General features: G+C 33.7%; 1 protein-coding gene across 5 annotated transcripts in view; it reads left to right on the plus strand.

Moving 5' to 3' along the window:
• Nucleotides 1–13,164, plus strand: part of FAM13B (family with sequence similarity 13 member B) — a 71,434-nt gene extending 58,270 nt beyond the window's left edge. For 3 of the 5 annotated variants that reach the window (XM_015598086.2, XM_015598088.2, XM_006923083.3), the window contains 10 exons: nucleotides 285–495; nucleotides 1,115–1,244; nucleotides 1,940–2,021; nucleotides 3,615–3,844; nucleotides 5,679–5,762; nucleotides 6,001–6,096; nucleotides 8,897–8,980; nucleotides 9,074–9,240; nucleotides 10,068–10,169; nucleotides 11,424–13,164. In XM_015598086.2, the coding sequence (XP_015453572.1) occupies nucleotides 285–495; nucleotides 1,115–1,244; nucleotides 1,940–2,021; nucleotides 3,615–3,844; nucleotides 5,679–5,762; nucleotides 6,001–6,096; nucleotides 8,897–8,980; nucleotides 9,074–9,240; nucleotides 10,068–10,169; nucleotides 11,424–11,547 (1,310 nt within the window). In that variant the 3' untranslated portion in view covers nucleotides 11,548–13,164. The remainder of the gene's footprint in view (nucleotides 1–284; nucleotides 496–1,114; nucleotides 1,245–1,939; nucleotides 2,022–3,614; nucleotides 3,845–5,678; nucleotides 5,763–6,000; nucleotides 6,097–8,896; nucleotides 8,981–9,073; nucleotides 9,241–10,067; nucleotides 10,170–11,423) is intronic. The other 2 variants (XM_015598087.2, XM_025040556.1) reach the window with 2 other exon arrangements.
• Nucleotides 13,165–13,789: the final 625 nt, after the last annotated feature.

Here is a 13,789-nt window from a genome sequence, read left to right on the forward strand (position 1 = left end):
AGTGTCCTTTCTTGCTTTGTAACTGGGTTCAGAAATTTAAGGTATAACTCCTTATATGAAAATAGAACTCTGGGCTATAAAAGGAACTGCAGGCAGTTTTTAAACTATAGTAGGCTTTATGAAGATCCTAGTATCCCTTGTTTAAAAAAAAGTATCAAATATTATATGAACCACAACATAATAATATGATTTAAAAGAGCATATAACTTTAGTAGCGTGATTTTTTTTTTTTTCCATGTGGAACCAAGAGACCCATGTTACTATTATTTGTGTTTGTTTTACAGAGCCATTTCCTGCTTTTAAGTCTTGGCAGGAAGACTCTGAGTCTGGAGAAGCTCAGCTCTCCCCACAAGCTGGAAGAATGAATCACCACCCCCTGGAAGAGGACTGTCCTCCAGTATTATCACACCGTAGTTTAGATTTTGGGCAAAGCCAGCGTTTCCTACATGATCCAGAAATGTTAGATTCCTCATCTAAAGCACTTTCTTTTGCTAGGTATGTGATTTTTTATGTACTTAGAGGTGATTTCAATTACATACCTAGGTCCTTTGAGAGATTTAATCCTCTAGACCTGCAGTTCAAAGCTTTCTCTCCTATTTCATGAAGCACGTTTTTATAATTTTAAATTATTTGAGTTCCTAAATTCTGAGTTTATTGAGGTGTAGTGTTTGGGGTTTGCTCTCTAATAGACATTTTCTCATGGTGTATTTATTCATTTGATTATTGATGATTGAAATACAGAACTCTGGAAGAGAAGCAGCAAGTGAAGCTTACCAATCTAATGTTTTTATTGTTAAAACCTTAAATTGATTCTGAATGTCAAAACCTTTTCTTTGGAGTTTGAAAACCAAAAGAGTTCTGAATTGCATAGGTATCTTTGTTTTTCTGCCTTTGCTCAAACAGTATTTCATTGATTCCAAATTGTTTTCATCAACACTTGTGTTAGTTAATTTTGTAATCTGTAACACTGTAGCATGTTTCTTTCTTTAAATCTGTTTTTTAGTGTTAGGGATATATTTCTTGGAAATAATATCATGTTATATGAGGGCAATAAGAGATATGGTGTTCATAACTTGAAAATTTAACACAGTGTTCACCTTTTGGTCTCATTTAGGATTCGAAGATCATCCTTTAGTTCAAAAGATGAAAAAAGAGAAGACAGATCACCATATCAGTTGGTCAAGAAACTTCAGAAAAAAATCAGACAATTTGAAGAACAATTTGAAAGGGAAAGAAATAGCAAGGTAAGTTTGTAGCATTGTGCAGCAGTGAGGCAGAGCTTTGGAAGGGGGAGAAGCTTCTTTGGAGAGCCTTAGTCTGTTTATCTCTTTTCCAGGAGATGGAATGAATCTGAGATGCCCAGAGCAATAGTGATCATCTAGAGCTGAGATTATGTAGATCCTTAGTCTCTTAGTCCTAGGCTAGTGTTCTTGCTATTGGCAGTTTTATATTTCCATGGTCAAAACAGCCTGTAGAATTTTTAAGGTAAATACTTTAATCGAAAAATCTTGTTAATGCTATTTCTGCTCCCTCAAGGGTGGCAGGCAGAGAAAGAGAGAGTTTAATAATTTTTGATGACAAATAATATCATAAATTTAATAATAAATTTACAATATGTAATAGCAATAATTTAATAATTAAATTTAATATTAAATAATAAATTTAATCTGATAATTTAATAATTTGATCATGCAAAGTGGAAAGAGCCCTATACATGGAGTCAGAAGACCTATATTCAAATCTGGCTTGTGTCAATTGCTAGATCCTGCTCTGAGAACTTTACTTAGTATACTGCCTTATCTACTTGAAATAAGGTAAGAAGAAATGAGGATTGAGTGAAATCTCTACTGCTGGAATAGTAAAATATTCCTTTGGCTTAAATTAACATAACCATTGCTTACCACAAAGATATCAGTAATTCTTTTCCTCAATTTTTCAGCCTTCCTACAGTGATATTGCAGCCAACCCAAAGGTATTAAAATGGATGACAGAGCTTACAAAACTGCGGAAGCAAATTAAAGGTATAAAATGTGCCATTTTTGTAATACATTTGCATTTTTAAAATATTCTTCATAATAATGTCTATGAGAATTATAATTTTGATTATTTTAATAATTTAAAATCTTGGAACACTGTTTACCAAAAGTAAAAGTTTTCTTTTGTTCTTTAGTTATAGTCAAAGTTGGGGCACTATATTATAGTCTTCCAAATGTCTTTCCTGTGTTTTATTTATTTATTTTTTTCCCTGTGTTTTAATTTTGAAAAATAGCTTGTATATTCATATTCTTTTGAAAAATAGCTTGTATATTCATAAGTGATATTATATTTATAAAATTTATCTGAAATATATTTCAGATGTTAAACTGTTTTGGTTTTTGTAGGTATTTCAGCTAAGACTAAGAATATCTAATAATGTTTATACTACAAAGACCAAATTGTAAGTCACAACTCAAAAACTAGGTCTTATGTTACTGGGTGTCAATCCAATACATTAGTTACTAAGGTATATTTACTTTGTGTTTAGTGAGCATGTTTTAAAATAATTGTTAATACTTTAAAAATTATCTGTACCAAGTATGGGTTTATAATCTGTAGTATCACATTTTGGTTTATTCATTGGAATTTATTCAACCAAATTTTTTAGTATTGTTAAGTACCAGGTACGTATAGACATCTAAGGCTAAAACAGTGAACAAGACAGTGTCCCTACTGTCATTGAGTTTATACTCTTAAGGTTAAGATAAGTTCTCTTCTTTCTTCTTTAGAATTGTTTTCTACAGCTCTGTTAAGCATTCCTTATTTAATGCCGGTTTCCAACCAAATTGTCATTAAACAATTTTCTTTCACTCTTATTGTCCTATAGTCCATTCTCTTCATTGTAGCCAGAATTACCTTTTAAAAAAACTCTGTTACTATCTTGTTCCAAGTCCTTTAGTGGGCCACCCTTTCCACTTAGAATAAAGTCCAAATTCCTTGCCATGGCTTTCAAGGTCTTGCATACTCTGCCCTTTGCCCACTTTATCACTTTCCTCTCTCATTTTCTGTTCCTTAAACATGCTATGCTTCAGGGCCTATGCACTGGCTATAGCCTCTTCCCTTAAATTTCCTATACTACATTATCTCCTTCTTATTCCATGTTTAAGTAGGATATCACTATCTCAGAAAGGCCTTCTATGTTAGTCCCATCCAATGTAGTTGTTCTTCTACAAAACACATTCCTTTTAGCACTGTGATGCCATCCTATTTTATCTTCTTCATAGCACTTGGCACTCTTTGTAATTATTTTTTTTATGATTATTACTACTTGGTTTTTGTTTTTATTTCCCTGAGTATATGCTCCATGAAAATAGGGACCATGTCTGTTTCTTCAGTTCTTATCAGAACATTTTACTTCAGTAGGCTTTCTATGAATATTGATTGAAAGAATGAATAGTATAGCTCTCTTGCTATATGTATAATTTCAGTACTTCATGTGCCCTTGAACTATCTGAGCCTGTGTGCTGTTAATGTATGTTGTCCTGTTGTATATCTTGTTCACTGAGTACTTTTTTGATCTATTTGCATTTTAGCTAAAATCAGTATTACTGATGTATCCTCTTGGTTCTCCAATGTAGATGCAAAACACAAAAGCTCTGATGGAGAATTTGTACCTCAGACACGTCCACGTAGTAACACTCTTCCAAAAAGCTTTGGCTCTTCTCTAGACCATGAAGATGAAGACAATGAAGATGAAGCCAGGGTCATTCAGAAGGAGAAGAAGCCATCTAAGGAAGCAACACTTGAACTTATTCTGAAAAGACTGAAAGAAAAACGTGTTGAGAGGTGTCTTCCAGAAGATATCAAAGTAATCTTGAGCTATGGTGTTTGCCCAGACTAGCCGTTAGAGTCCCCGAAACAAAATAAGTACCACAGTGACATAGAGTATGTCTAAGTAATCTAAATGGCCTGAGTCTGCACCCCAAGTTTGCAGATATAGAAACATGTTTTTATCAGCATACCAGAAGTGCCCTATCTTTCAGGAACTGAATCACAATAATAAGACTAAACAAACTAAAATGCTGATATGTTCATTTGTATTGAAGGCATTCGGTAAGATGAGTGTATAAAGAGCATGAAACAACTTGAATTTGAATCCTGGCTTTGTATCTTAATAGTTATATATATTGAGCTCTTAGTTTATGCCTGGCACTGACTGGTTATATTCTGTGCATTCTGCCATTGAGCCCCTTTGACAGCCCTGCTACTATGTGAATGTGATTATGTACATTAAAATACACAATATGGTTGTTATAAGAATTGAATGAATTGTTTTGAGGAACCGTTAGTCACTAAAGCCCATGCCTAGGTCAGTCCTGGTCAAAGTACCTGGCAGCCCCAATCATTTATCAGATGAGATTTGCTGAGAATAGAGAGGTAGATGATCTCACGTGAACCTTTGTCTAGGCAATGATGAGTACTAATGCGTACTAATGAGTACTAATCCTATCTTGACAACAGAACACAACTCTTTCATATGAATATTAGTCTTCCTCCCCTTTGAACAGAGCTGGAGTAGAAATTCTAATTGCTTCTCTCCTCTAACTTTCTTGTTTTTGGATTTTGTATTAGACCAACTCCTCCTCTCCTTAAATGATTTTGATTGGATTAGCTTTATTCAGATTCATTGTCCTAGATTTAAGGCTTGAATTTGAAATCGCAATGTTTTCATAGAGTCTATACCCAGCTGTCCTCTACTGAATGTACATAATTTAAAGTGGTACTTGTTCTAGGAAGATAATATTCAGGATAATTTTTTTTTACCTCTTATTTCACTCTGGTGAGAAACAGATAGTATTATCTAGTCCTGGGGTTAAGTAGACAGTTTATTTGGTCTAGTGTTAAAGGGTGGTGTGTGGGACATTGGTTCACTGGGATGTTAAAAGGTCCTATGGAATAAATGGAGAAGTTTCTATGGGCAGGTAAATTTGGGGTGTCATGTCTACTCTAGTATCATTTAGAGTGCTAAAAGTTATGAGAAGAGTATTACAATGTAAAAAAAGTGCCAGATGAAGGGAAACTAGAATCATAGAGTAGGAGTCTAAGATGAAAATTGACATTGTTTTTTTAAGGTCTTTCCACTATATTGCTATCAGATTTTCTTAATTGTTTAGGAGAAATATTGGATTACAGGACCTGTGCTGTGCACGCATGTGCTTTTGTATGTGTGTCCACATACACCAAATTATAGTTATAATGTCAGTAAAAGACTGTGCAAAGTTAAATAATAGGCATTTATGTGTACTTACTGTGTGCTAGGTAGGCACTGTTGCAACTCCCTTTAACAACATATTAACTTATTTAGTTCTCATTTGAGCCCTATGAGGTAGGATGAAGTATCCTGTCTTATAGATTAGGATGTTGAATAAAAAGTGGTTAAGTGACTTAACTAGAGTCACTAAGCTGGTATTCATAACTTATTCAGATAAAAGATAAATTAAGCCACCAAAGAGGATCGCTACCTACTTACTAGAAGACCAGATTCTACAGGAAACTGAGATATGTTGCCTGCAAATCCCCTAGCAAAGGATGTATTATTAGCCTAGGCTGGGTGGTGATGGCCTGCCCTTTCAACTTAATTGTTTACATTGTGGGGGTGAGGACAATAACAGTGCTAATGGAAGTTTCTTTTTCCCCTCTAGAAAATGACAAAAGATAATTTGGTAGAAGAGAAAACTTCTCTCCAGAAAAGTCTTCTTTACTATGAAAGCCAACATGGAAGGCCGGTAATGTCTCTCTTACTAAAAACATTTGATTTTTTATCGTAAGAGGACAAATCACTTTTGAGGCCCACATCTTCAGAGCTGTTTTATAGAGCACCGTTTCCTACATTTGGAATATTGCCTACTTATTTAAAATAACTTTTTAAAACTTGGTGGGGGAGGGTGGTTAGTCATATTGCTTAATGTTTTAGACATTTTAGATTCCTGATTAATTTATTAATTTTCACTTTTCTTGCTTCAGGTGACCAGAGAAGAAAGGCACATTGTTAAACCTCTCTATGAAAGATACAGACTTGTAAAGCAGATGTTGACAAGAGCTAGCATCACTCCTGTCCTTGTAAGTAAAACATGCAGATATTTATCTAGTTAATTTACCAAGACCTACTCTTTTAAAAACAGTTATTATGGTAGTATATGGGAGAAAGACACAGCCAGGATAGCAAGAATTGTATATGCAAGGTGAGGTTATTACCTTTAAAAGAATAGGAAATTACTAATAAGTACCTGCTACTATCTCCTACGTACTTTTATAAGCATTTTTATGTATGATTATGTCATTAAATCCTGATAAGTCATAACAGATAACAGATAATAGCCTCATTTTACAGTTGATGAAGCTGAGGCTCAAGAATGATGTTGCCCAGGGTCACCTACATTGTGGAATTAGAAAACCTACATTTCAGACATTTCCCTAGTTTCTTTCCATTTAAATTCATGTCTTTGAAAATACATTAGTTTTGTGATGAACGTTCTGATCACTTAAGTTGCACAGTAATATAAACTGATTTTTTTTCAAGTTTATCTTTTTACATGAAAAAGTTCAGTAAAATAATGCTTATTCATATTCATTTACATTTTTAGAGAAAAAATGAAAACTAATACTTACATGCAAATTAAGCGTCGTCCCCAAATTAACCATTAAATAGTATGGCTCTAGATTTCTCTCAGGCTCAAGTAGAAAACAGTGTGTAGCCCATTTTGCATCATCTCATAGGAATTAATTTACAGGAGCTTATGGTTTGCTTAGGCTTGCAGGCTATTTTCATGTCAGTAGCCACTTGCATGGGGATTTCCTTGAGGCTTGACCACCTGACTACTCGTTAGAAGGTTCATATTGCCCTTCTGAGCACGTTTTATTTAGCCCTCATATCAACTAATTCTTTTTTAATTAGCCATTGTTTTAGTTAGCCATCTCAGCAGTATTTTAATTAGATATAGTCAGTTTTCTTTGAACAAGAGAAAAAATCCTGTTATAGTTTATATACTTTGCACTTAAGAGTTTATTTAATACAGATTTTATTCTTTGATTACAAGGTATTTTTTCATAATTCCATAATAGTATAGTCTTTAAATTTCTTTATGAAAACCATTTTAGAATTCCACAAGGTAAAAAAAAATAGAATTCAACAAGTTTATTTTTAGAAACTTAGTCAATAGAAAACATTTCTAGATCTTACAGACTCCCAGATATAACTATCATAAAAAGAAATTTGGAGTATAAAAGTTAAGCTAAGACAATTCAGTAGGAAAGAATAGTTTTTCAACAAATGGTGTTCAGACAAGTGGATATCCACGTTCAAAAAAAAAAGATGAATTTAGACTTCTACTGCACACAAAACTTATCTTAAAATGAATTATAGATCTAAATAAGACCTAAAACTGTAAAACTTAGGAAATAGAGGAATAAATCTTTGTGACCTTGGATTAGGCAGTGTTTTCTTGGATATGACACATAAAACATAATGACAAAAAAAATGAATTGGACTTTATGAAAATTAAAAATTTTGTGCATCAAAGTTTTGGACACTTAAAAAAGTGAAAAGACAGTCCACAGAACAGGAGAAAATTTTGCAAATCATGTATCTAATAAAGGACTTTATCCAGAATATGTGAAGAGCTCTTATAACTCAATAATAAAAAGATAAATAGCTCAATTAAAAATAGACAAAGGATTTAAATAGACATTACTCCAGAGAAGATATATAAATAGCTATTAAATACATGAGATGTTCACTATCATTAGTCATTAGGAAGTGCAAATAACCACATTCAGATACCACTTTATACCCACTAGTATAATAAAAACAGATAACAATAGTATTGGCAAGGATATGGAGAAATTTAAAGTCTTAGACACGGCTGATTGGAATGTAAAATGGTACAGCCACTTTGAAAAACAGTTTGACAGTTTCTCAAACTGTTAAATACAGATTAAATACAGAGTTACCATATGATCTAGCAGTGCTCCTCCTATATATGCCAAAGAGAATTGAAAACATATGTCTACACAAAAACTTGTACACAGTTTTTATAGTGTTATTCATAAAGCCAAAATGAGGAAATAATCCTAATGTCCAGCAACTGATGGATAAATAAAAGTGTTATATAGTGGAATATTATTCCATATAGTGGAATATTATTCAGCCATAAAAAAGAAGTACTCATACATGCTACAACATGTATAAAACTTGAAAATATTTATGCTAAGTGAAAGAAGCCAAACACAAAAGGCTGCATGTTGTATGATTCCAATGTATGAAATATCTAGAATAGGCCAACAGAAAATAGATAAGTGCTTGCCCAGGGCTAGAGGGAGTGGAACATGAATAACAGCTGATGAGTATAGGGTTTTTTGTGGGGATAAGGCTGATGAAGTATTCTGGAAGTAGATAATGGTGATGGTTGTACAATTTCTGAATACTAAAACCACTAAAGTGTACACTCTTAAAAGTTTATTTTATGGTATGTGAATTATATCTCAGTGAAGCTGTTATTTTTTATAAAGGAGTTGTAAAGGGGTCCTCAGGCCAAAATGGTTGATAGCTATTGTTAAAAAGAAAAATGCTCCCAATTAAATTATATGTCACACTTTCTTTTATCGTTTAGAATTTTTAAAATATTTTCTGAATGAACTCTTAGTTTTATCTAAACATAAATTTCATTTATCTCTTTTGTGTATACATAACAAGAAAATAACATATAAGCAAAAAGAAGTTTACTAAGGAACTCCTGAAAAATTAAAAGCAAATGGTTAGGATTTTGAAATGAAGTTTACTATCTGTTCCATACTGAAATGAAGCTTCATTGAACACTTTAAATACTTAAAATGTAAATCATTTGTATGTCAATTGTTACAGGGATCTCCATCCACAAAGCGAAGGGGTCAGATGTTACAACCAATCATAGAAGGAGAAACTGCACATTTTTTTGAAGAAATCAAGGTAGTCCTTAAGAGAAACCATTCTCTGATCTCTTTTTAGAGGAATAGTTGAAAGTCATGGCCTGTTTGATTCTCTGTTTGGGTATCTTTTTAGGAAGAAGAAGAAGAAGAAGGTATTAGTCTGTCCTCTGAGTTAACTGATATCTTGAAAACCGCTGTACAGGCACAGTCTTCATTGGAAAACTCAGAATCTGATGTTGAAGAAAATCAAGAAAAACTGGCTCTGGATCTTCGATTGTCAAGTACTCGAGCAGCCTCTATGTATGTATACTGGTTTTTTATTTTAGCCTATTTGTATAATAAAATTTATATGCCAAGAAATTCATTATTAAATAATCAAGCACTTGGAATTAATGCAATGCCCAAGATATACTCTTTTTAAAAAATATGATTTACAGGAGTGGCACCATAGTTAGTGGTTAGCACGTCTGCTTTACACACAGAAGGTCCTGGGTTCGCTCCCCAGGCGGAGCTGCGGACCATACTCCGGATATGCCAGGCCCGCCGAGTGAGCTGGGGTGCCAGGCCCAAGGTACACACCCCAAGCTTGTGGGAGGAGACACCCCGCCTTCAAAGATCCAGTTCTTAAGGGGAAATGGCAACATCCATAGGTCAGGGGTGGAAGTGTGGGGGGAGGGGAAGGAATTAAAGAAGGGGGAAAAAAATGATTTACAGATACATGTTGTTACTCACATTTTCTTTTATTCAACATTAGTGTATTTTGAAATTTTTAAAACAAAAATCCTACATTTGCTGTATAACAAAGTACAGGAGCCAGCTGAGACTCATCTGTCGGTATATTCTCTATCATATCAGCTTCTTCACCTAATATTGTATCTGACTGTGGTTCTCAGCCCTGGCTTCACTTTAGGATCATCTAGGAAGACTTTTTTTTTTTAAGTACCGCTATAAAGTCCTACCTGCAGTTATTCTGATTTAGTTAGTCCCAAGTGGAGCTTGGGCATTGATATATTTTAAAAGCATCCCAGCTGACTTTAGTTTGCAGCAGTTAGTTTGAACCACTCTTTAAGAACATAATGAATCAGTAGTACCCTTTCAATAATATTTTCTTCCCATTTCAATTTTAGGCCTGAATTACTGGAACAACTTTGGAAAGCCAGAGCTGAAAAAAAGAAACTACGTAAAACATTACGAGAATTTGAAGAAGCATTTTATCAACAAAATGGAAGGTTTGTAGAGCATCACAACATTGAGTACTATTTTTCCTTAAACTCACAAGTGCTCATATGTTAAAGAAATATACAGAAATAGAAATAAAGTGTGCATATAAGGATATTAGCATTGAAAATAAAACTAAAAAACATTCTTTTATATTTCCAAGCCCTGCTATTAATATCAAAAAAAAGTCAGAGCTAGAGAAAACAACATGTGATAAAATATTTTAAGGTTGTCCTAGGGAGGCTTGGTTGAGTGGCAACTATTTTATGTTCTTTAATTCTACATCCTCACCTTTTGGAAATGTTTGTGAAATGAGATGTTTCTCCTTTTTAGAAAGTGTCTCATAACACGAGGGCTATCTTCAGTTAGTTAGGATTCTTATACTGAGACCATTGCTGCTTAGGCTACATGTTAGTCACTCCAGGCTGCCCATTTCCAAATGGTGTAACAGGGTGGCAGTCATGTGGCTCTTGTAATACGATATGGCAAGTTGCCTTTATCTCACTGGGTAATGCATAGTTGACTCAGTGAGGCTCTTTTAAAAGTAAAAAAAATACATTCTAATTCAAATGATGACCAGAAATGAGGGCTATCTCAGGTCTCAGAAAAGTTTTTCCATGTAACTGGGTGGTCTTACCAAGCCAATGGCTGTATTACAAATTCCAAAATATGTTTACTTTAATTTGAGAGTCTCCTATATAGGTTGGCAAAATTAGTTTTAAAAAAATATCAAAGAATGCATCTTCCAAGTACCTTCTAATTCTTTGTTTTATTGGAAGAAAACTTTGCTTATACTTAGGATGGTTTGATGCTTTACCTAGTATTAAACTGAATTACAGAGGGTCATTAATATAAAGCGAGGAAACTACTTTTTTGCTGCAGGTAAGATGTTTTACTTTTACATCTCGCTTCACTGAAGCCACAATTAATGTATGAAATGACTCATGGTCCTCTAGCAATTAATATATATGCACAGACCTGACAGAACTTAGCATTGTATATTTTATTAAAATATTATGTCTAGTTATCATTGATAAGTATAGCATTTAATTTGTCAATAAATCCATCAAAAATAAAAATATTTTTGGAATGTTCCTTGGGGATAGGGAGAATTAGTTCAATAACAATTTTTCTTGCAGAGCAATTTTTTATTTGAACTTAAATTTTGGTAACATTATATCTTACATTACAACAACTCTCAGGACTTTATTATAAAATATTCTAGGTGATCTCTAGAATGTTACAGATTTTATTTTCTCCCCTAGGAATGCCCAGAAAGAGGATCGTGTTCCAGTGCTTGAGGAGTACAGGGAGTACAAGAAAATTAAAGCCAAGCTTAGGCTTCTTGAAGTTCTTATCAGCAAACAAGATTCTTCAAAATCCATATAAAATATGTTTCTTGAAAACATCATAAAATCGGTTGTATTCCCTGAAGCTGTCATCGTGTGTACTTGGCTGGTACTTGAGTTCATTTTGTCAGACACTCAGAGAGTCTCATTTTGTACTTGGTTGTGGTGCCACTAGAGAAATGATGGGGGTGGTAAGTAGACCCTCTCTAGGGAGCACAGTGTTCCATCTTAACCACAGACTGTCCTCTTCACCTTTAGCAAACATCTAGTTTTCTTCATTGTTTTGCACTACAAATACATCCTGTTAGCAAAAGACTAGTATTTTATCCTTTCAACTTCAAGAACTTCGGAAATACAAGCTTTTTGTTATTACCAACTTTATTATTTTTTTTTTCATTACTGAAGATAATTGAGAGGAGAATCTTCACATTGAATTCTTCAGTTGCCTTTTTCTTACAGAATGACTGAAATTTTGAAAGAAAGGCCTATAAATGCACGTATGCAACTATGTTCTATGTTTTCCTAGAAAACCAAAATCAACTGAAATTTCAAGTCCTACTGTGGAATACATTTCTGTTTAATTCCCAAAGTGACACTTTTTCACAGGTAGTATGTTAGCAAAAATTTGCAATTCATTGGTCCAACAGCTCCTGGATGAAAAGAACAGAGGGTAGACCAAAAAGTGACCTTGCTTATTAGTATAGTGAAAACACACATCACACATCATGCACAGAACTGAATCATATCACATGCTGCCTATGGGACTTAAGTTACTGTTTGTTTCCTCAGTTACTGTTTATCAGCTGATGATGATGTGATTTGTCTGCATCAGATCCTATTTTTTTTTCCCTTACCCACTTCCAGATAATGTGAGAAAATAGCCATGTCAGTATGTAGGAATTCTGATGGTGCTTAGATTTGTGTGTTAAATCAGATGGGCCTAAATTGGCAAAAGAATCATTATGCCTGAAGTAAATCTGTTCTTAACAAGGGCTATACCACTGCATTTTTACATGTACCTTCAGGGGCTTGCATCTTTTTATTTTCCTCTTAATCAGCAAAATTCATAAAGAAAACGCCCTCTAAAGAGACCACCTTTTGCTCAGTCACATGCTGTTTAAAGCATCTGGTTACAAGATGTATAGTGGTATGCCCCTTGTCGTATACTCTTAAGGATATCTTTTGTCTTTGGCTTTGCATAGCTTTTTTTCAGGTACTCTCCTGGTATTCTGCTAATCATTTTCACAGAAAGGTGACTTTATTTGTGCTAACAATATAATAGTCATTAGTAGCATATTCTGTTCAGGCTTAATCTAAGTGTTAATTTTTTTCCTGGTGCTTTTTTGGATTGATGAGTGTCTTTGATTGTGCCCATGTTTTGCATGCAGTGACTCATGCATGGTTTTCTTAACTAGCTAATATTAACAATATGTTTCATGCAAAAATGGACTTTTGCAACATCCTTTAATAAGATGAGGGAAGCATGGACCTCAGACTTCTGGCACTATTACATAGTAAGCACATGAAGTAGCTTGATAATAAGTAGCATTTCTAGTACTTCACATTTCATCTGTGTGTGCAATGCCTTTTTTTTGTGGGGAGGGAATATTCATTAGTAGTGAATATGTAGTTGGGGAATAAAGCACTAAATCCAGTCCTTTTTGTGTGGTTTCCTTTTGATACAGCTAGGTTATTCATAATGTATACCTAAAAAAGTGAAATTTAAAACGCCAAAAGATCACTTTGATTTGAATCTATCATGCAGTGTACATTTAGTTATTTTAATTTCTTTCAGTCTCCAGACCGGAGTATATCCAAACATCTAATTTAATGTGCACTGTATATTGTTTTATATGAATATTTTATTTTATATACCACATGCAAAAATGTCCATATGCACTATTTAAATGTTTTAAATAATATATTCCTTCTTTATAATGCTAAATCTATATGAGTACCATATTTTTATAAGTCAGCGGCCTGACTGGTTTCATTTTAGAATTAACAGCTGCTTCACGATGTTGGTTATTCACTGTTAATGTTTGGCTGCAAGTAGAATAGATAAAAGTGGCATGGCAGCACTTATGCTGTGTGACAATATTGTGTGTCATAGTTGAGCAGTAGGTAAAATTAGGCAGTTTGTAATAGTTTTACTTTGATATAAGTAAAAACTGTATATCTATATACAAATGTTATATAGATATATATGACCACCAGTATAATTGCGTTGGAATGTCTGGCACTTCATTGTATAGACTTTTGTAATAAAAGAACTTAAATGT

This window comes from Pteropus alecto, unplaced genomic scaffold (assembly GCF_000325575.1).
Source record: "Pteropus alecto unplaced genomic scaffold, ASM32557v1 scaffold78, whole genome shotgun sequence".
Lineage (NCBI taxonomy): Eukaryota > Metazoa > Chordata > Mammalia > Chiroptera > Pteropodidae > Pteropus > Pteropus alecto.